The sequence below is a fragment of the Anolis sagrei genome, chromosome 5 (genome assembly GCF_037176765.1).
Source record: "Anolis sagrei isolate rAnoSag1 chromosome 5, rAnoSag1.mat, whole genome shotgun sequence".
Classification (NCBI taxonomy): domain Eukaryota; kingdom Metazoa; phylum Chordata; class Lepidosauria; order Squamata; family Dactyloidae; genus Anolis; species Anolis sagrei.
The window spans coordinates 75,508,248-75,528,797 of record NC_090025.1 but is presented as its reverse complement, the minus strand read 5'-3'; the positions used below and the strand labels follow the sequence as shown (position 1 = coordinate 75,528,797).

At 42.6% G+C, this 20,550-nt stretch overlaps 1 protein-coding gene across 1 annotated transcript; it reads right to left on the bottom strand.

The window, feature by feature from the left end:
- Nucleotides 1–2,910: 2,910 nt before the first annotated feature.
- Nucleotides 2,911–18,990, bottom strand: SGCB (sarcoglycan beta). The gene is made up of 6 exons (XM_060778500.2): nt 18,845–18,990; nt 16,554–16,763; nt 13,530–13,715; nt 11,647–11,838; nt 7,491–7,622; nt 2,911–5,566 (listed from the first exon to the last, which is right to left on the bottom strand). Exons 1-6 carry the CDS (start codon nt 18,887–18,889, stop codon nt 5,363–5,365), a joined length of 969 nt encoding a protein of 322 aa, XP_060634483.2. The 5' UTR covers nt 18,890–18,990; the 3' UTR covers nt 2,911–5,362.
- Nucleotides 18,991–20,550: the final 1,560 nt, after the last annotated feature.

The following is a 20,550-nucleotide window of genomic DNA, read 5'->3' as shown; positions in this document are numbered from 1 at the left end:
TGTTTGTTTGTCTGTTTTTTAATGCAATACAACTGGTTTGGTTCACTCCTGACACGATAAATAATACTTTTGAGAGCAGGGTTTGATTCTGTGGAAAACAAATAAGTGACTTTGGCTGAGTCATGCACACTCAGTCTGAAAAACTCTCATGACAGTTATAATAAGCTGGATAAGACTTGAAGGCACACAAGAACGATAAAATTAGGGGGAAATAGAAAATATGATGACGGATGTAGAAGTAGAAAAAGAGCTGTGGAAGGAATACAGGCAAAAGAGTGTGTAAGAATGCAAAAGAAAAATGGGGAGGTAGAACAGGAAAACGGAAAATACGAGGGTGGAATGAAAAGTAATGCCTCCACCTTCGATACTTGGGTTTGGATGGGAATATTTTAATAAATCAAACGCAGAAATAATCCTTAGAATGTGCTCTTTAACTATCACTATTCACTTTTCCACATAATCACCAGACAATTGGATACATTTCTGCCAACGATGAACACGTTTTCTGAAGCCGTAACGGAAGAAGTCAACACTCTGTTTTCGCAACCCATTGTGCACAGTTCTTCCGATAGCGAAGCAAAAGTGACCCGCACGTTCTTGTGAAATGCTGATTATGTTTGAAATTTCTCTCTGAGTGATACAATGATCGTCCTGAATCAATCTGTCAACCTTTTGCTTGTGAAATTCGGTGGTTGCTGTCACAGGACATCCAACTCTTTGTTTGTCATGCAAGTCGGATGTTCCCACCTCAACATTTTTAAACTTACTCGCCCAACAACGCACAGTACTCACATCACAATCACCATAAACAACTTGCATTCTCTGATGAATCTCCTTTGTGGTGACATCTTCTGCTGTCAAGAATTCAATGACTGCACGTTGCTTAAGTCGCATAGACCGACCATCTGCGCAGGATTCCATACTTCGCACTTTAACAACACAACCAATGCTAAGGCTTCCCAGCAAAATGGAACTGTAGAGGAGAGTCTACTGAACAAGCCAGTACCTGCCACATACCAGTACTGCCATCTGTTGAGTTATGAAGGTGGAGTCATTACTTTTCATTCAACCCTCGTACACTCTCCTTCAACCAGCTGGAGCAATAAACCACTCCACCAATATGATGCTCTTCCATGAAACGTCCTTGATATGGATTGATTCTCCATCCATTTTACACTTGGATAGGAGCCCTACCTCATTCAAAGAACAAAGAAACCTCACTACCTCTGAGGATGCTTGCCATAGATGCAGGCGAAATGTCAGGAGAGAATGCCACTAGACCATGGTCATACAGCCCGAAAAAACCTACAACAACCCAATGAAGAAATTACCCCAAAAAGGAGAGGAGGGAACTACCACCTGCTGTCTTAGAGGTAAGGAGGCATACACCCTTCTCAGCCAAGTTTACCCCATCCATACTGGCAGAAAAGTAAATTACTCAGTTCACTTAAGTAGGAGGAAATAGCTACCTTACCCCCAAATGGGTGGAAACCTATCTCAGACTCTTCAAGGCTAGGGTTTCTCCTTTACTTATTTTTGGCAGGGCATTCCAAAGCATTCAAGTCAATACAGAAGTCACCCATTCACTTTCGACTAGATAGAATCAGCCTTGTGAATGCTCTGCCAAAGGCCCAGACCAAGCAAATGACAGTGCATTGTGTACTCAAGCATCTAGGTCAGAAACGAACTCATAATGATGCTTGCATAGGCTCAATAATCCCTCTCTCAGCAAGAGGGTTGTGGGGCAGGAGAGAACATGGCTTAGATTACATCTGAAATATTTCACATACAATCACTGCACCGTTTAACTTGTATGTAAGATTCAAGCTTCAAAAAAAATCCCACACAAATTGGTTCATATCATTTATTTTTAAGGAAATGCATATCTGATCACTTCCCTTTGGTACCTGTTAATAAAACTGCTTCATAAAACAGAGGTACATAGTTCATATACGGCACATCAGACTTAAAAGGCATAAATGCATTGTAAAAGTCTCATCTAGCCTTCACTCCACACATACAAAGCAGCACAGATGGTTAAAGTCATGTTTCATTTTGTATAAAGGAACTCATTAGTAACAAATGTGCAAAATAATAACAATAACAAACAGCCACAGCACCATAGTGGAAAATACGAGTTTATCGGCAAGTAAACTAAGCAAGTAAACTATCGGCAAGTAAAATCCATCTATATTTTAATTGTTAGGTTTTTTTATTTGCCTTTAGAAACTTTCTAGTAAGGTTTGCAAAATTTATAATTTTTTACTTAGTACGTGAAGGAACAGCGGTGGTGCAATGGGTTAAATCTTTGTGCTGGCTGAACTGCTGACCTGAAGGTCGGCGGTTCGAATCCGTGAGATGGGGTGAGCTCCCATCTGTCAGCTCCAGCTTCCCATGTGGGAACATGAGAGAAGCCTCCCACAGGATGGTAAAACATCCGGGCGTCCCCTGGGCAACGTTTCTGCAGATGGCCAATTCTCTCACATCGGAAGCGACTTGCAGTTTTGGCCATTTACACATGATTTTATTCTAGATTCCCACCCCCCTGTGCAATCATGTGCCCTGCCCTCTATAACATCTGAATGTGATGCTGCAACCTCTAAGTAAAGGAAGGAAGTACAGTCATCATGGAGGACAGAAGCCCCTGGTGGCGCAATGGGTTAAACCCCTATGCTGGCAGGACTGAAGATCAACAGGTTGCAGGTTCAAATCCGGGGAGAGCGTGGATGAGCTCCCTCTATCTGCTCCAGCTCCCCATGTGGGGACATGAGAGAAGCCTTCCACAAGGATGATAAAACAACAAAACATCCGGGCGTCCCCTGGGCAACGTCCTTGCAGACGGCCAATTCTCTCACACCAGAAGCGACTTGCAGTTTCTCAAGTCTCTTCTGACACGACAAAAAAATAATCATGGAGGACTTGGGTCAAATGCAATGTAGCAATTTAGCATACAAATTAGCCTATACATTTTGATGGGAGCTTTGTTTTTTTACCTCGACTATGGTGCTGGGGTGGGTAAGGGTTTCTCGATTAAATTATATTAATGTATTTAATACAAATATATCACACATTTCAAGTATTCCAAACCACACAACATTACCTTAGTCCTTACAACAGTCCTCTAAAGTAAGTCAGCAATATTATCCTCACACACAGGATTAATACATAAATGGCACATTACAGATAGGGTTTATGTCCAACAGAAAGCTAGCAGAAAAATGTTGCCTCAGTTAGTACCTGATGACCACTAGTAGAACAAGTACTTAATAGCACCTGATAAGACGGACTTACATGTTATGTTAAACATTGTGTTAGCTAAATCAAAACATTGTGTTTTATACTCCTACAAGAAGGAAGACAATTTCTTAAACTCTTACAATAACAGAATGATGTTTCTGCATAAACCCACAAATTATTAATAATAATTTAATGTTCAAAGATAACAAAACAACCTGATATTAAGCCTTTAATTTTAATTTGTTCATGCCAAAATAGTTAAATATGGATAGAAGCTCCCATAATTAGCTTGCAGTTGAATACTGTATTTCAGCATGATTATTATAAGCAAATGCACCCAATACTAAAATGAAGTCCTAAATTGCTCATATAGTGTATAGTTTTGCATGCATTGTGAAATGAGTGGTTATGGGACAAAGAATTAACTTTTACTAGCTAATGACAGTAGAGGTATAAAATATCCTAAGCTTACCACAGAATCTGGCTTTTGCTATCATTTATAGCATCTTACAGATTGTCTTTTTCTTTCACATAAAATGTAATAGGAGGCTTGAAAAATTAGGATTCTTAGAATTTAACTTTCCACTTATCCTGCAAAATACTTCTGCAGGATTTATCTAAATTAACAGGCAATAAAGCTCTTGCTTGAAGACATTTTTAGCATCCACAGGTTGTTTTGGCAAGTTTTCCTCCCTCACAAATACACTTTTACTGTTCCTATCTCACCCAGGGTTTTAACATTTTATTTCGTGCATTTCCGACCTTTGTGTTTGACTTTTATTATGTTATCTTGCACTGTTTATTTTATTTTGTTATTTTATGTATTTTGTTGTGATGTAATTTTCTGTTGTTTTGTGTCTAATTATGCTGTATTATTTTTGGGCTTGGCCTCATGTTAGCCACCCCGAGTCCCCTTTGGGGAGATGGTGGTGGATTATAAATAAAGATTATTATTATTATTATTATTATTATTATTATTATTATTATTATTATTTTCTTTAGCATCAGTGGTGCCAAACTTTCAATGTACACAAGAAGAATTTGGGGTTTTGGTGATAGGAAAACCCTGAATATTAATTATAGTTCTCTGTTAGCATGTGGCATCTCAAAATACATTTCTTGACAGAAAAAAATGTGTATTACATAAACAGCAACGTATTCAAATACAAGCCAGAACCTATGAAAAGAACTGGAAAAAAAAACATTACTATAAAGCAATGGTTCTCAACGTTTGGTCTTCCAGAAGATTTGAATTTCATCTCAAAAAAAAATCCTAGTTAAGTTAGCCAATGCTGAGCAATTCTGGAAGTTGGAGTCCCAAACATGTGGAGGCAAAAGGTTGGGAACTATGAAGCGTTGATCCCCTGTGAACCATCGTTCGACCCCCAAAGGAGTCGTGACCCACAGGTTAAGAAACACCACTCTAGTGATTTGAAAGTCTATTTATTTAGATATTTTTGGCTGAATCCTTTATTTTTTGTAATCATGAAGTGTAGCACAAGTTACCATTCTCTTCTTTTGTGCATGTTACATGTATACTTCAGTGCAAAGCTGAAAGTCAACTAAATCTATTCAGGACTGAACTTCAGGGCAAATAAGGCTCCATTTTATCTACAAAGGGGACATGAGAGAAGCCTCCCACAAGGATGATAAAAAAATCCAAACATCCGGGCGTCCCCTGGGCAACGTCCTTGCAGACGGCCAATTCTCTCACACCAGAAGCGACTTGCAGTTTCTCAAGTCGCTCCTGACACAACAAATAAATCTACAAAGGTTCTGGCAAAACGTTTGTGAAAAGCATAACTTTGCAAAGTAAGGATATCATAAAGATAAATATGCATTCTGCGGTGTTACATCCGGCTTGACAACTTGCTTTGGAAACCTCAAATCAAGAATATCCTAAAGCACTTCTGGAGTGAAATTTTTGCCTAACTTACATGTGGAACTCATGGCTTATTTTAAACATGATTGATTATATCAATTTAATACTGTTAGACATAATACCCTGTATAAAAAGTGCTTCATGTTAGCTGCTGTTAAAAAACAAACAAACCCAATAACCTTCAAAACAGGAAACTGTTTTAAATAGAAATGACTCCTCTTCCCACTGTACATAGCTTTGCTATTAATATATATTGCCGCAGGGGTTAACAGAGGTTTGACAACCCATGTTGCGGGTCTTAACTTGAACACGGAATAGAGTCCCATCAGCACACATGCAAAGCTTGTAACGCTCCCAGTCACCGTTGCTAAATTGGTCTTTGGGTGAAAAAGTTGGCAGACGAGAAGGACTGACCATCACGCTCCCATTGAGGACTATGGTCTTGTCCTATAAAAGAAACATTTATAGACATTAACACATTTTTTTTTCTATGTGAAGAAGCACGTACTTACTTCCCCACCTTTGAGAAAAATGGCCCATACAAAGCTTTCTTTTTCAGCATTAGGCAAATAGTTCACTTAGTCACTCTGTGTAACTCGATTTTTGTTCCTGGGTTATAAATGTCATTTTCTAATTGGTTCTATCATAAAAACATAGAAAAAGTTTATTAAACAACAAAAAACTTTGTTGCTGTGGGATATCCTGCAGCACATTTTGCTATAGTTTTTCAATGATTATCTCATCAAGTCTCAACAAATTCAACATAGTTTGTGGCAACCACAAAAGCGAAGTTTCTGGAGTAAAACTACTTTCAAAGAAAGTACCACAAAATTAAACAGGAAGAACACTATCAAATTAGGAACAGTTTTCCCCCCTCGAATTTTGTTAAGGTAAAGGTAAAGGTAGTCCCCTGACATTAAGTCCAGTCATGTCTGACTCTGGGGTGTGGTGCTCATCTCCATTTCTAAGCCGAAGAGCCAGCGTTGTCCAAGGTCATGTGGCCGGCATGACTGCATGGAGCACCGTTACCTTCCCGACGGAGCGGTACCTATTGATCTACTCACATTTGCATGTTTTCAAACTGCTAGGTTGGCAGAAGCTAGGGCTGACAGCGGAAGCTCACGCCGCTCCCCGGAATCGAACCTGCAACCTTTCGATCAACAAGCTCAGCAGCTCAGTGTTTTAACCCACTGCGCCACTGGGGGCTCGAATTTTGTTACATAGTGTTATCTACTCTGTCAGCAGCTCAAGTTCACAAATTACATTTCATCGATAACTCCCGGTTGAGAGCAGGGTGAAAATCTTAAAAGCTACACAATTTTCTTCTGTTTTTCAGAACTAATAAACTGCTTTTTTAGTTTTGACATATAAATATTCTAATTGACATTTTTCTTTGACAAATTGTGCTTTTCTGAAATGCATGGGACCAGAAGTATTTCGGATTTGGGAATATTTTCATATACATCATGAGATATCTTGGAAGCGGGAACCAGAAAACACCTATTTCTGATGGTCTTAGGAACCCCTTTGGCAGAGAAGGCTGAAGATCTCTCCGCCTGTCCTTCTCTTCCTTTTTGGTGTTGGTGAACTACAACTCCCAGAATAAAAAACAGCCAGCCCTAACCCCACCAGTATTCAATGTTAGCCATGTAGGTAGTGTGCCAAGTTTGGTGCAGATCCATTGTGGGCTGGGTGCAAAGTGCTCTTTGATTGTAGGTATCCCAAATGTCAAGGTCTAGTTTCCCCAAACTCCCCGAGTGTTCACAATTCGGCATATTGAGGATTTGTGCCAAGTGTGGTCCAGATCCATCATTGCTTGAGTTCACAGTGCTCTCTGGATGTAGGTGAACTATAACTCCCAAACTCAAGGTCAATGCCACCCTTCCAGGATTTTCTGTTGGTCATGGGAGTTCTGTGGGCCAAGCTTGGTTCAATTCCATTGTTGGTGGAGTTCAGAATGCTCTTTGTTTGTAGGTGAACTATAAATCCCACCGAGTACTACTCCCAAATGACAAAATCAACCCCCAACTCCATCATTATTCAAATTTGGGCGTATCAGGTTTTTGTGCCAAATTTGGTCCAATGAATGAAAACACATCCTACATATGAGATATTTACATGACAATTCATAACAGTAGCAAAATGACAGTTATGAAGTAGCAATGTAAAATAATTTTATGTTTGGGGGTCACCACAACATGGGGAACTGTATTAAGGGGTCAAGGCATTAGGAAGGTTGAGAAACAATGGTGTAGATCAATCCTTAGCCTTTCAGATTCACAGGTGTATAGATGAATTGACTAAAATGTGGCTGATTCATGCCCATTTCTTTAATCAAATTGCACTCCTATATATAACAAGTATTACTTACTGCTTTTAGTTCCATATCACCCCCCGTAAGAAACTCAATGGTTTTGCCCATGATGAAAACACCCTCGTTTCCACGGACAATAGCACGTCCGTCCACATGTATCTTTAGATCGCTGGTGGCATTGCTAGTAATCTGAAAATAAAGAGCACAACCGTATACAATCAAAACAGCCTGCTGCCAAATCTGCCTTGTTCTTAAACAACCCTGCTCAACTTATCAATTAAAACAGGCAACAGTTGTTAAAAATGTTAATGTGACTGAGGTTGTAGTCCTTGGCCTGAATCCTAGTGGGAATCCAAACTAGATTTACTTACATATGAGTTGATTCAACAATGAACAATTGATTCAATGGATCTACTCCAGTTAGGACAAATGGAAGTATTTAGACGAAAAAGATGCATACTATGAGGAACTACTGGATTTATTTTTAAACCAGAATGGTTGAGTTGTTTGGGCACAGGTCTACAAATCTGGAGAAAGGACATAAATCCCCATAGTAAAGTTAAAGGTTTTCCCCTGACTTTAAGTTGACTTGTGTCCGACTCTGGGGGTTGCTGCTCATTTCCATTTCTGAGCTGAAGAGCCGGCATTGTTCGTAAACACCTCTGAGGTCATGTGGCCGCTTGACAGCATGGAGTGCCATTACCTTCCTGCTGGAATGGTACCTATTGATCTACTCACATTTACATGTTTTCAAACTGCTACAGTGGCAGAAGCTGGGGCTAACAGCGGGAGCTCATGCCGCTCCCTGGATTCGAACCTGCAACTTTTCGGTAAGCAGGTTCAGCAGCTCAGCAGTTTAACCCATTGCACCACTGGGGGCTCCATCCCTATACAGCTATGGAAACTCACTGGGTGACCTTGGTAAGTTACAATCTTTCAGAAGACAGGAATGGCAATCCCACCTTCTGAATAAATCTTTCCAAGAAAATCTCATGATTAGGATTGCCATGAGTCGCCCTAGGGCTGAGAACGGCGGTTAATAAATGCAGCAAATAAATAAATAAATAAAATGAGTTGGAAATGACTTGACAGTACACAACAAAACACTTTGAGATGTAAACAAAACCAAAAAAACCCCCCACAAATGAATGTTGGTATAAAATCTTAAAATAAAATAATAATAATACCAGGATTTGATTGTATGACTACATTCTCTATTAACCTTGAGTTGTGTTTTCAGCCTCACTACAGCTGAAATTATATACATATTGACTGAGAACACTGAACTCAGTGGGACTGCATGTGCATGTAGAATTAATGCAGTCTGACACCACTTTAACTGTCATGGCTCAATGCTATAGAACAGTGGTTCTCAAGTAAGTAAAATGTACCTGTTCTGACTTAACAAACAATATGCTGATGACAATAATGTGAGCATTCAGAAGACCTACAAGCCATGCTAAACACCTTCGCAGAAGCATACGAGAAGCTCAACATGTCACCGAACATCGAGAAAACCAAAGTCCTCTTCCAGCAGTCACCAGCCAATCCCTCTCCAACGGCAGAAATACAGCTTAATGGTGTAACATTAGAAAATGTTGACCATTTCCGCTACCTTGGCAGCCACCTCTCCACAAAAGTCAGCCTTGACACTGAAATACAACACCACCTGAGCTCTGCGAGTGCAGCATTTTTCCGAATGAAGCACAGAGTGTTTGAGGACCGGAACATCCATAGGGATACCAAGGTGCTTGTTTATAAAGCTACTGTCCTCCCAACCCTGCTATACGCCTGTGAGACGTGGACTATCTACAGACGTCACATGCAACTTCTAGAATGATTCCATCAGCATTACCTCTGAAAAATCCTGCAAATCCCTTGGGAAGACAAGCGGAAAAATGTCAGCGTGCTGGAAGAAGCAAAGACCACCAGCATTGAAGCAATGGTCCTCTGCCATCAACTCCGCTGGACCGGATGCCCGACCACTGTCTCCCAAAGCAGTGGCTCTACTCCGAACTCAAGAATGGAAAACGGAATGTTGGAGGACAGGAAAAGAGATTTAAAGATGGGCTCAAAGCCAATCTTAAAAACTCTGGCATAGACACTGAGAACTGGGAAGCCCTGGCCCTTGAGTGTTCCAGCTGGAGGTCAGCTGTGACCAGCAGTGCTGTAGAATTTGAAGAGGCACAAATTGAGGGCGAAGTAGAGAAATGTGCCAAGAGAAAGGCATGTCAAGCCAAACTCTAACCTGGACCGCCTTCCACCTGAAAATGCCCTCACTGTGGGAGAACATGCAGATCAAGAATAGGGCTCCACAGTCACTTGTGTACCCACCACCAGTACACTGATCTTGGAAGACAATCCTACTTGGACAACAAGGGATCGCCTAATAAGTAAGTAAACAAATTCAACTTAAGAACAAACCTACAGAATCTATCTTGCTCGTAACTTGGGAACTTGCCTGTATTTGTTTACCAAGAAATATGTTAATTGAATTCTGCAGAATGTAAATACCATATTTTTTGGCATATAAAACTACTTTTTAACCAAGAAAATCTTATCAAAATTTAGGGATCGTCTTATATGCTGGGAGTAGTCTTATACGCCGGTAGTGGTCTTATACGCCGGGAGTCGTCTTATAGAGCGGGTGCTGAAATGTCCAATCCAGATTGGAGAATCTGTGGTTGCCACATATGGTGGGGGGAGCTCAAAAATGGCAGTGGCTGTGTCCCTGTTGTATGCAGTGACTGTATGAAAGCATTAAGGGCGATGCTGTACAAGTACGGTAGAAGAAAATCCATTCATCAGGATTCGTGGACTTAATATGATCCCGATGGTGAGGTGAAGGGGTGCTTCACCGGGAAGGTGTAAGTGAAAGGCAGAGCAAGCTGCAGGTGTCTGGGGTGCCCGGAGTATGGAAAAAAGAGATAGAGTGGGTCTGGGCCCAGAAAAACACACCTCTTTTACCTGTCTGGCCTGCCCTTGTATCCTATTATCGTACCTCCTCCTCTGCCTCTCAGGCTCATTATCAAGAGAGGTCTACCCCTCTGTTTAAGGAGCTCCACTGGCTGCCATTTATTTTCCGAGCCCAATTCAAGGTGCAGGTGCTCACCTACAAAGCCTTGAACAGTTTGGGACCACCCTACCTGCGTGACCGCATCTCCATCTACGAACCCACACGCTCACTCCGGTCATCTGGGGAGGCCCTGCTCGTGATCCCACCCACGTCGCAAGCACGCTTGGTGGGGACACGGGACAGGGCCTTCTCTGTGGCGGCCCCCCGACTTTGGAATGCCCTTCCAAAAGATCTTCGACAGGCCCCTACTTTAGCAGTTTTCAGAAGGAACCTAAAAACCTGGCTGTTCCGATGTGCCTTCTCAGATTAGGAATCCCCCATCCCAAGTCCTAGAAGCACTTTAGCACAACCGATGTTACTGCACACCGCACCTTTAATCCTACGTTCCTCCTGCCATTTCAGCACTTTTAACCCCTGTACCCCATTGCGCCGGCCGAACCAGTTTTTAATAGTGTCTTGATGTAGTCATTGTTGTTATTTTGCTTAATTGTTTTGATTTGCTTTGTTTATTATTGTGTTATGTTTCTATTGTATTGTGTTTCGAGGCTTCGGCCTGTGTAAGCCGCATCAAGTCCTGCGGGAGATGCTAGCGGGGTACAAATAAAGTTAATAATAATAATAATAATCTCGCTCCAGAAGACTGCACCTGCAGTGTAGGTGCGCATGTGCGAGATCTGAGAGGCAGAGAAGGAGGTACAGTAATTACCATATTTAAATCAAATCTGATGCTTTTTAAATTTTTATTTGGTGTGCATTGGAAGAGGGATAGTCTTATAAGGCAAGTATATCCCAAACTCTATAGTTTAACTGGAAAAGTTGGGGTCGCCTTATACGCCCAGTTGTCTTATATGCCGGAAAATACGGTAAATACAGTTAGGATTGAAAACCTATTAAAAATTAAAAGGAGTGACTTTGCCAGAACTGTAGTTTAAAATGTTTTCTCCGATCTTCTCAGTTATTTTGTTACCTAATTTCCTCTCCCCTTGGAATTCCTTTAGCACAACATAATTTCAGCATTTGGATATTTAGCATTCTCAATCAGAGAGCTCCAGTGCCTTCCGAAACTACAAACCACTAGATTCCATAAGAAATTTCCATAGCAATTAAAGCATGTAAACAGACAAAAATAGTTCTTACCCTCTCAGTAGATGCCTTTTGGACATTTAGGGTTTTCACTCCAGTCGGCAAGCGAAACTCGTGTGTGTTATAGTCGGTGCTGAACAAAAGATCCTGACTCCGTGGATCGAAAAATTCCATACCAATATCACTGGTAATTTTAGTTGTATTCTTCTCAATGCTGAGTTTTGTGTCCCCTTGCTGAAACACAACCTTCAAAGATAAATTAGAAAAAGAGTGCTAGATGCATCAGAAAACTTTTTAATATGTTTGGACAGTGTGCATGTTTCAATACCATACTGCAGTCAACATGAAAATTATAATTTGTAATTTGTAACCGTTATAAACTCAAAATTGCACCACGCCAGCCCTCCCATTGACTGAGAGGCTGGCCAATCACAACGGAGTAGGGCTTTCGGTGAGAGGATTCACCATCTGCTTCTAAAAGGAAGAGAAGGACAGGCGGAATGATCTTTAGCCTTCTCTGACAAAGGGGGTTCCTAAGATCATTGGAAATATATGTTTTCCAATGGACTTAGGAAACCCCTATGAAATGGTCATGGAGTCGTGACCCCCAGGTTGAGAAACGCTGCTCTCTTACATAGTATGTGGGTGAGATCACTGCTTCTTAAACTGTGTCCCAACCCTAAATGGGGCTCCTGAGCTGAATGCTGGGGTCACAAAACAAAACAAAATGAAACAAAACAGTAAGCAGTTTCTGAATGGCACCTTGACATTGACAAGAATCTGTTAGCAACAGCTGGCTGGGAGTCAGCTGCATTAGATCACTACTGACTGAAAGGTCATGGATTTGAAGCCAGCCCGGATCGGAGTGAGCTTTCAACCATTGTATAGCTCGCTGTCGACCTTTGCAGCCTGAAAAGCAGTTGCATCTGTCAAGTAAGAAATTTAGGTACTGCTTATGCAGGGAGGCTAATTTAACTAATTTACGTCGCCATAAAAATATCCAGCAAGCATGCAAAGAATGAGGAAATACCCCATCAGTGTCACAAATGGACAGTGAAGCGACAGCTCCCCTGGTGGCCAGAATACCCTCATGAAAAAGCTGGAATGTTAAATGGCCTCTGTGTGTCTGTCTATATATGTTGTGTGTCCATGGCATTGAATATTTGCCATGTATATGTACATTTTAATCCACCCTGAGTCCCCCGTGGGGTGAGAAGGGCGGAATATAAATACTGCACATAAATAAATAAATAAACAATTTGAAGTGTTACATTGCAGAAAATGCTTCAGCTCTACTTCATAAAAAGGAAAATCAGCCTGTTTAGCAAGCCTTGCAAATGCTAATTTATTATCAGTACACGCTTAGATTTATTTTATATGCCCATATATTTGGGTAAAAGGTAAAGGTAAAGGTTTTCCCCTGGCATTAAGTCAAGTCATGTCCAACTCTAGGGGGTGGTGCTCACCTCAATTTTTAAGCCAAAAAGCTAGCGTTGTCCATAGACATGACTGCATGGAGTGCCGTTACCTTCCCACCGGAGCGGTACCTATTGATCTACTCACATTTGCATGTTTTTCAACTCCTAGGTTGGCAGAAGCTGGGGCTAACAGCGGAAGCTCATGCTGCTCCCCGGATTCGAACCTGCGACCTTTCGGTCAACAAGGTTATGCAAAAAAGTATTGGGTTGAAAAGAGTCATGAGTGGAAAAGGTTTAAGAAGCGCTGGATTAGATGAGTGGGTCTCTCACAAAAGTCTATTCCATACCACCTGTGCCACCAGTGAGAAGGTCCTGTCAAACTTCATTGAACATAGGGCACAAGGAGCAGAGCAGAGGCTGAACAGAGTTTTTGACAGCAGCTTAGAACCTTGTGAAAAATTAATTATAGACGTCTCCCAGCAATTTCCCAGCAGCAGATCTACAGGGTTACATACTTACTGGCTGGTTTTCTCCCACAATCACTAAATCTTCATTACGTCGACCTCCAACTGTGCTTTTATACAACGGATGGATAATTCCCATGTCAGAATCTTGCTTAAATCGCAGTAAGCCACTATCGTGAAACTCCATGCTGTCACAGCCATTGGGTCCAATACGAATCACGGCCCAAATGATGAGCGTGATCTAAAAAAGGTTAAAGTTCATTAACACATTGAAGCAAAACATCTGTCAGAAAGAGAGGCTGTACTTGTATTTTGCTGATACAAAAAACTAAATGCAGCTCACTAACTGTGTTAGTCCAAGCCTCTACGGACTCAATAATGCGATTTTTAAATTAAGGTGGATTAATTCATTATGACCCTTCCCCATAGCCATAGTTTCTACACTTACTGTGAAAACAGGAAACTACGGTGAATAGTGAACCCTACTGAAATGAACAACTTTCACGGAAAGTTACAATAGGGCTGCCCTGGAGGGTAGAAAATTCCTGGAAAGGACATCCAGTATTTTGTCAAGCACACGTGGGTTAAACTGTGGGTCTTGGTCCCATGGAAACAGGGGTTGTACTATATGTAGCAACATATTGACATGAAACAGGCATCAGAGAGCATCCCCATGTTGGTTACAAAACATTCAGTAGCCAAAATTAAGGCTGAAGTCCTAACTGAACTAATTGAAATGTATTCATGGACAAACAAGTCAATTATAAAGTTGCAAACAATATATTTTTTGTGTTGTCAAAGGCTTTCATGGCCGGTATCACTGGGTTGCTGTGAGTTTTCTGGGCTGTATGGTCATCTTCCAGAAGCATTCTCTATTGACGTTTCACCCACATCTATGATAGGTATACCATGGAAAAAGAAAAGAAAGGAAAACTGCCATTTCTAGATGTCCTAGACATCCGCAAACCCTATCAACAATTGGGCCACACAGTTTACAGAAAACCTACACACATGGATAGATACCTACATAAAAACTCCAACCATCACCCAAGTCGAAAAAGAAGCACAATTAAAGCCCTTGCAGACCGTGCAAAAAGAATATGCGAAGCCCACCTCCAAGGTGAATGGAACCACCTAAACTGGGCTCTATATGCCAATGGATATTCCACCACAGACATCAAAAGAGCTGCAAGACCAAGAACAAGCCATGAGAATAAAGACAAAGATCCACCCAGAGGAAAAGTGTTCCTGCGATATATCAAGGGAACCACTGACCACATAGAGAAGCTGATGAAGAAACACAACCTACAAACTATCTACAGACCCACTAAGAAAATCCAACAAATGCTACGTTCAGCAAAAGACGAGAGGGATGCATTGTCTCACCTCTGCAAGAGTCTACCATATACCTTGCAGTTCTGGACAAATCTAAATAGGGACCACCAAATGCAGCATTGCCCAAACACGAATCAAGGAATATGAAAGGCACTGCAGACTAACTCTAACAGAAAAGTCAGCCATAGAAGGACACCTGATGAAACGACCTGGACACAGCATACTATCTGAGAACACAGAAATGCTGGACCACTCCAACAACCACCATGTCAGGCTACACAGAGAAGCCACTGAAATCCACAAGCATGTGGACAATATCAATAGAAAGTGGGAAAACAATGAAAATGAACAAAATCTGGCTACCAGTATTAAAAAAAACTATAAAATTAGGACAGTAAATAAAGAACAACACTCAGAAGACAGGGGAATTCCAGTCGGGAAGCAATCAAGACCAGCTAACACCTGCCAACAAAGGATTATCCCAGGCAGGAAGCAGACAGGCTTTGAAACTGCAAGGCTATTCAGTGCTAATCAAGCTGGCCAATTGCAACATTCACACTTGCCTCAAGCAGACACGGGTTCTTTCTCCCACCCTGGACATTATTCCACAGATACTGTTTATAAACCTCACTTGCCTAGTTTCCAACAGACCCTTCAACCTCTGAGAATGCATGCTGTAGATGTGGGTGAAACATCAGGAGAGAATGCTTCTGGAACATGGCCATACAGCCTGGAAAACTCACAGCGACCTTATATATTTTTTTCCCCCATGGCACAACTTTATCCGATGAGAAGAGAATTAAATAATTTCAAATCATAGTCTTGGTGTCTTGGTTTTTAGGCCCGTTCCTGGGGTTATTTGGGGTGCTGATTCAGAAGATGGCATTGGGTAGACTACTTCAACTCTAGTTTCAGTTTGGGCCCCGCCTATCTTCGCAATCACATCTTCCTCTATGAACCAGCGTGAACTTTAATATCTTCCAGGGAGGCCTTCCTCTCGCTCCCACCACCGTCACAAGCATGGTTGGTGGAGATGAGAGAGAGGGCCTTCTCAGTGGTGGCTCCCCGCCTCTGGAATGCCCTTCCTAGAGAAATAAGACAGGCCCCATCTCTCCCCTCCTTTTGTAAGATCTTGAAAACATGGTGGTTTAAACAAGCCTTTGAGAATGACTAGTTCTAGCTCAGACCCAGATATTGTTGAATATGGTCATATATTTTTCTACCACTCATCCAGGTCACTTCCTCCTATTAGGCCCCGGAAATGAACAGCCATAGACTATACCTACTATTGTTGTTGCCTGCTATAGCATTGCACCTAATTTCCCGGGCCCTCTAGAAATTGCACTCACCTCGGCCCGGCCTTTTTAAATTGCCTTGAATAGGCAGGATTATTTTAAATATATATGTGCTATTGTAATTTTTTATGTTTATATTGCTTTGTTAATTTTATGTTTATGTTGTTTACTCTGTATATGTTGATGATGTTACTTGGAAACCGCACTGAGTCCCTCGGGGAGATAAAGCGGTATATAAATAAAGTTTTGTTATTGTTGTTCTTCCATATGGTTATCATGATTTTCAATGGGCGAGAAGATGAAGACAAGATGATGGCATATGTTCTGCATCTCAAAAGCTAGAGCTGATAGGGGAAAACTGGTGTCATTTTCTCAACAGAAATCATTCATCAGATTTTAGGAAAATAAAAATGACCCCCAAAATCACACTTGTAGTCTATTATACTTACAATCAAATTGATGACTGCCAAAATAAAAAGGAGGACAATCACACAAATAGCCAAGTTCCCCTTCCTGCCTCGCAAACCAGTTTTGTGTAGACGATCCTCATCAATTGGAATATATCCAGCCTTGAAGTTACTGTTGTGTTCTTTGTTAATATTCCTCCGCTCCACAGCCTTCTCACGCATTGACTTCTTCACAGGACCATTTGAGCTTTGCTAAAATTTCACAAAAATCATGTATTAAGTTCAGCAACCTGCATTTCAAAACAAATTAAGATGTTTCTTTATCTGTTTTTCAATGTTTAATTGAAAATTCACATAGTAAATCTCCAGCGGAGTTTGGAATATTATTTTTAAAAAGCAACAATGGGCAGTACCTTCCCACCGCCCCCAAAGTGACATCAGTTATTACGAGGGTTGAATGAAAAGTAATACCTCCACCTTTGTTACTTGGGTTTGGATGGGAATATTTTAATAAATCAAACACAGTTGTGCCTCTATTTGTAGTCCTTCTGTATGATATTCTTGCAGCAGCTGAGGATATGATCAATGATTTCATCAGTTCCTTGCACAGTCTGCATTTTGGGTCGTCCGCTGATTTTTCGATTCTGGCCTTAATTGCATTGGTTCTGACGGCTTGCTCCTTGTTGTTGTTGTTCATTTGTTCAGTCGTTGCTGACTCTTCGTGACCTCATGGACCAACCCTCGCCAGAGCTCCCTGTCGGCTGACACCACCCCTAGCTCCTTCAAGGTCAATCCTTCAAGGTCAAGGCTTGCTCCTGGGCTGCAAGAATCAGGCCTTCTGTCTCTTTTTCAGGGTTCCATTTGTGAGCCATAACCAGGTATTCTCCCTGTCAACTTTTCCTTCAATTTTGTCAAGGAGCTGCCCATGCAATGCTTTCAGCTCTGGTTTGGAGTGCAGTTTTCTTGTACTGACTCTTTGTCTGCTGTGTTTTGAGAAGTTTCCGATTATTGACTCGGAATGTGTCCAGAGGAGGGCGACTAAAATGATCAAGGGTCTGGAGAACAAGCCCTATGAGGAGCGGCTTAAGGAGCTGGGCATGTTTAACCTGAAGAAGAGAAGGCTGAGAGGAGATATGATAGCCATGTATAAATATGTGAGAGGAAGTCACAGGGAGGAGGGAGCAAGCTTGTTTTCTGCTTCCCTGGAGACTAGTCCGCGGAACAATGGCTTCAAACTACAAGAGAGGAGATTCCATCTGAACATGAGGAAGAACTTCCTGACTGTGAGAGCTGTTCAGCAGTGGAACTCTCTGCCCTGGAGTGTGGTGGAGGTTCCTTCTTTGGAAGCTTTTAAACAGAGACTGGATGGCTATCTGTCAGAACTTCCTGACTGGATGGCTATCTGTCAGAACTTCCTGACTGTTAAAGCCGTTCAGCAGTGGAACTCTCTGCCTTGGAGTGTGGTGGAGGTTCCTTCTTTGGAAGCTTTTAAACAGAGACTAGATGGCCATCTGTCAGAACTTCGTGACTGTGAGAGCCGTTCAGCAGTGGAACTCTCTGCCCTGGAGTGTTGTGGAGGCTCCTTCTTTGGAAGCTTTTAAACAGAGGCTGGATGGCTATCTGTCAGAACTTCCTGACTGTGAGAGCCGTTCAGCAGTGGAACTCTCTGCCCCAGAGTGTGGTGGAGGCTCCTTCTTTGGAAGCTTTTAAACAGAGGCTGGATGGCCATCTGTCAGGGGTGCTTTGAATGCAATATTCCTGCTTCTTGGCAGGGGGTTGGACTGGATGGCCCATGAGGTCTCTTCCAATTCTATGATTCTATGACTTCAATTAAAGCAGGTTCTTGGCTTTCCTTGACATGCCAGGGCGTGCTTTTCTTCTTTGACTGCTTTATTATTATTACTACTACTACTACTACTACTACTATTATTATTATTATTATTATTATTATTATTATTGAGAGAGAGTCAAGCCGCGGATGGCGAAACCCATAGACATAAAACCCGCGGATACGGAGACCCGGCTGTCTTTTTTAGACCTAACGGGATTCTATTCGCGCATGCGCCCGGGAGGCTCCCCATGCATTCTTCAGCGAGCCGCTGCTTATAGTAGCGCATGGAGGCTATTTAGGGCGGCTATTTATTTGGGAAGGAATCCCAGTGGGGAGTCGGGGGAAACGCAAAAGGAGGGCACGTTCAAGGGATCGATGACGCCGAGAAGCAAGGAATACCCAGAAATAGGTGGCGTCCCCGCAAAAGGAGCCGGTGGGGAGCCAGGAAGGGCTGTAATGGGAGAAGCAGCCAGAGCTTCCCATGCAATGTCCATCCACTGACCTGTTCGGAGCCTGTGGCCGCCGCCCCGGAGGCCGCCACTGCCATTTTCGGGCCCTCTTCTCTTGCCTCTCCTCTCCGGACCCAGAAGCGCTTTTGGCACGGAAGAGAGGCGCCTCCCTCTCCTCCTCCTCCTCCTCGGAGCCTCGCCCCTCGTGCCCATTCCTAGGGGCGGGAGAAGGAGAGAAGGAGAGAGGGAGGATTTAAGGAGGAGAGAAGCAGCTGGAGAAGAAGGGAGAGGGCGCTCTCCACGGATTCAGCCAGCCAAGGCTAGGAAACATTCACGAAACATCCCCCAAGGCCAAGCCATTGCAGATAATTGAACTAGCGTTTCCTGGGTGTCCTAGGTGCCAGCTTTCACCTCTTTTGCTTTCCTTCCTTTTCCTTCCTTCCTTCCTTCCCTCCTTTCTCTTCTCTTCCTTACGCTTTCATTTCTCTCCCTTCTTTTTCGCCTCCCTCCCTTCCACCTTTCTTTCCTGGTGACATCACAGAGAGTCACTTCACCTAGCAACAGCCAATCTGCCAACTAGCATCAGGCAATCCAGTGACATCACAACATCACTTCACCTAGCAACAGCTGATCCCCCACCTATCATCAGCCAATGCAGTCATATCACAGGTCACTTCACCTAGCAACAGCTAATCCCTCATCTGTCATCAGCCAATATAGTCACATCACAGAAGGCCACTTTCCCTAGCAACAGACAGTCTTTGGGAAGTCAGACTTGGCCACGGTGGTCCACGCTCTCGTTACATCTAGAATAGACTACTGCAACGCGCTCTACGTGGGGTTGCCTTTGAAGACTGCTCGGAAGCTTCAAATAGTCCAATGAGAGGCAGCCAGGTTAATAACTGGGGCGGTATATAGGGAGCACACAACTCCTATGTTACGCCAGCTCCACTGGCTGCCAATTTGCTACCGGGCACAATTCAAAGTGCTGGCTTTGGCCTACAAAGCCCTAAACGGCCCCGGCCCAAATTACCTGTCCAAACACATCTCCTCCGGGGAGGCCCTGCTTTCCGTCCCGCCATTGTCACAGGCGCGATTGGTGGGGACGAGAGACAGGGCCTTCTCGGTGATTGCTCCCCGGCTATGGAACTCCCTTCCTGGTGAGATCAGGTCGGCCCCCTCCCTCCTGTCCTTTAGAAGGATGGTAAAAACTTGGCTGTGGGACCAAGCTTTCGGGACAGGGCAATTGGATTTGATGCGGATGGCTAGGATGGTTTTAAATTGTGTTATTTTAAATGGTATATTTTAATATTCAGATAAATGTTTTTTAATGTTTATGTATTGTACCCAGGCATTGAATGTTTGCCATGTATATGTTGTGCTCCGCTCTGAGCCCCCTTCGGGGTGAGAAGGGCGGAATATAAGTGTTTTAAATAATAAATAAATAAATAAATAAATAAATTTCACTTAGCATCAGGCAATCTGGTGACATCACAAGGCAACTTCACCTAGCAACAGCGAATCCCTCACTTAGCTTCAGTCCGTGCAGTCACATCACAGAAGGCCACTTCACCTAGCAACAGCAAATCCCTCACCTGTCATCAGCCAATGCAGTCACATCACAGAAGGCCACTTCACCTAGCAACAGCTAATCCCTCACCTGTCATCAGCCAAAGCAGTCACATCACAGAAGGCCACTTCACCTAGTAACAGCTAATCTTTCACCTGCCATCAGCCAATGCAGTTACATCACAGAGGG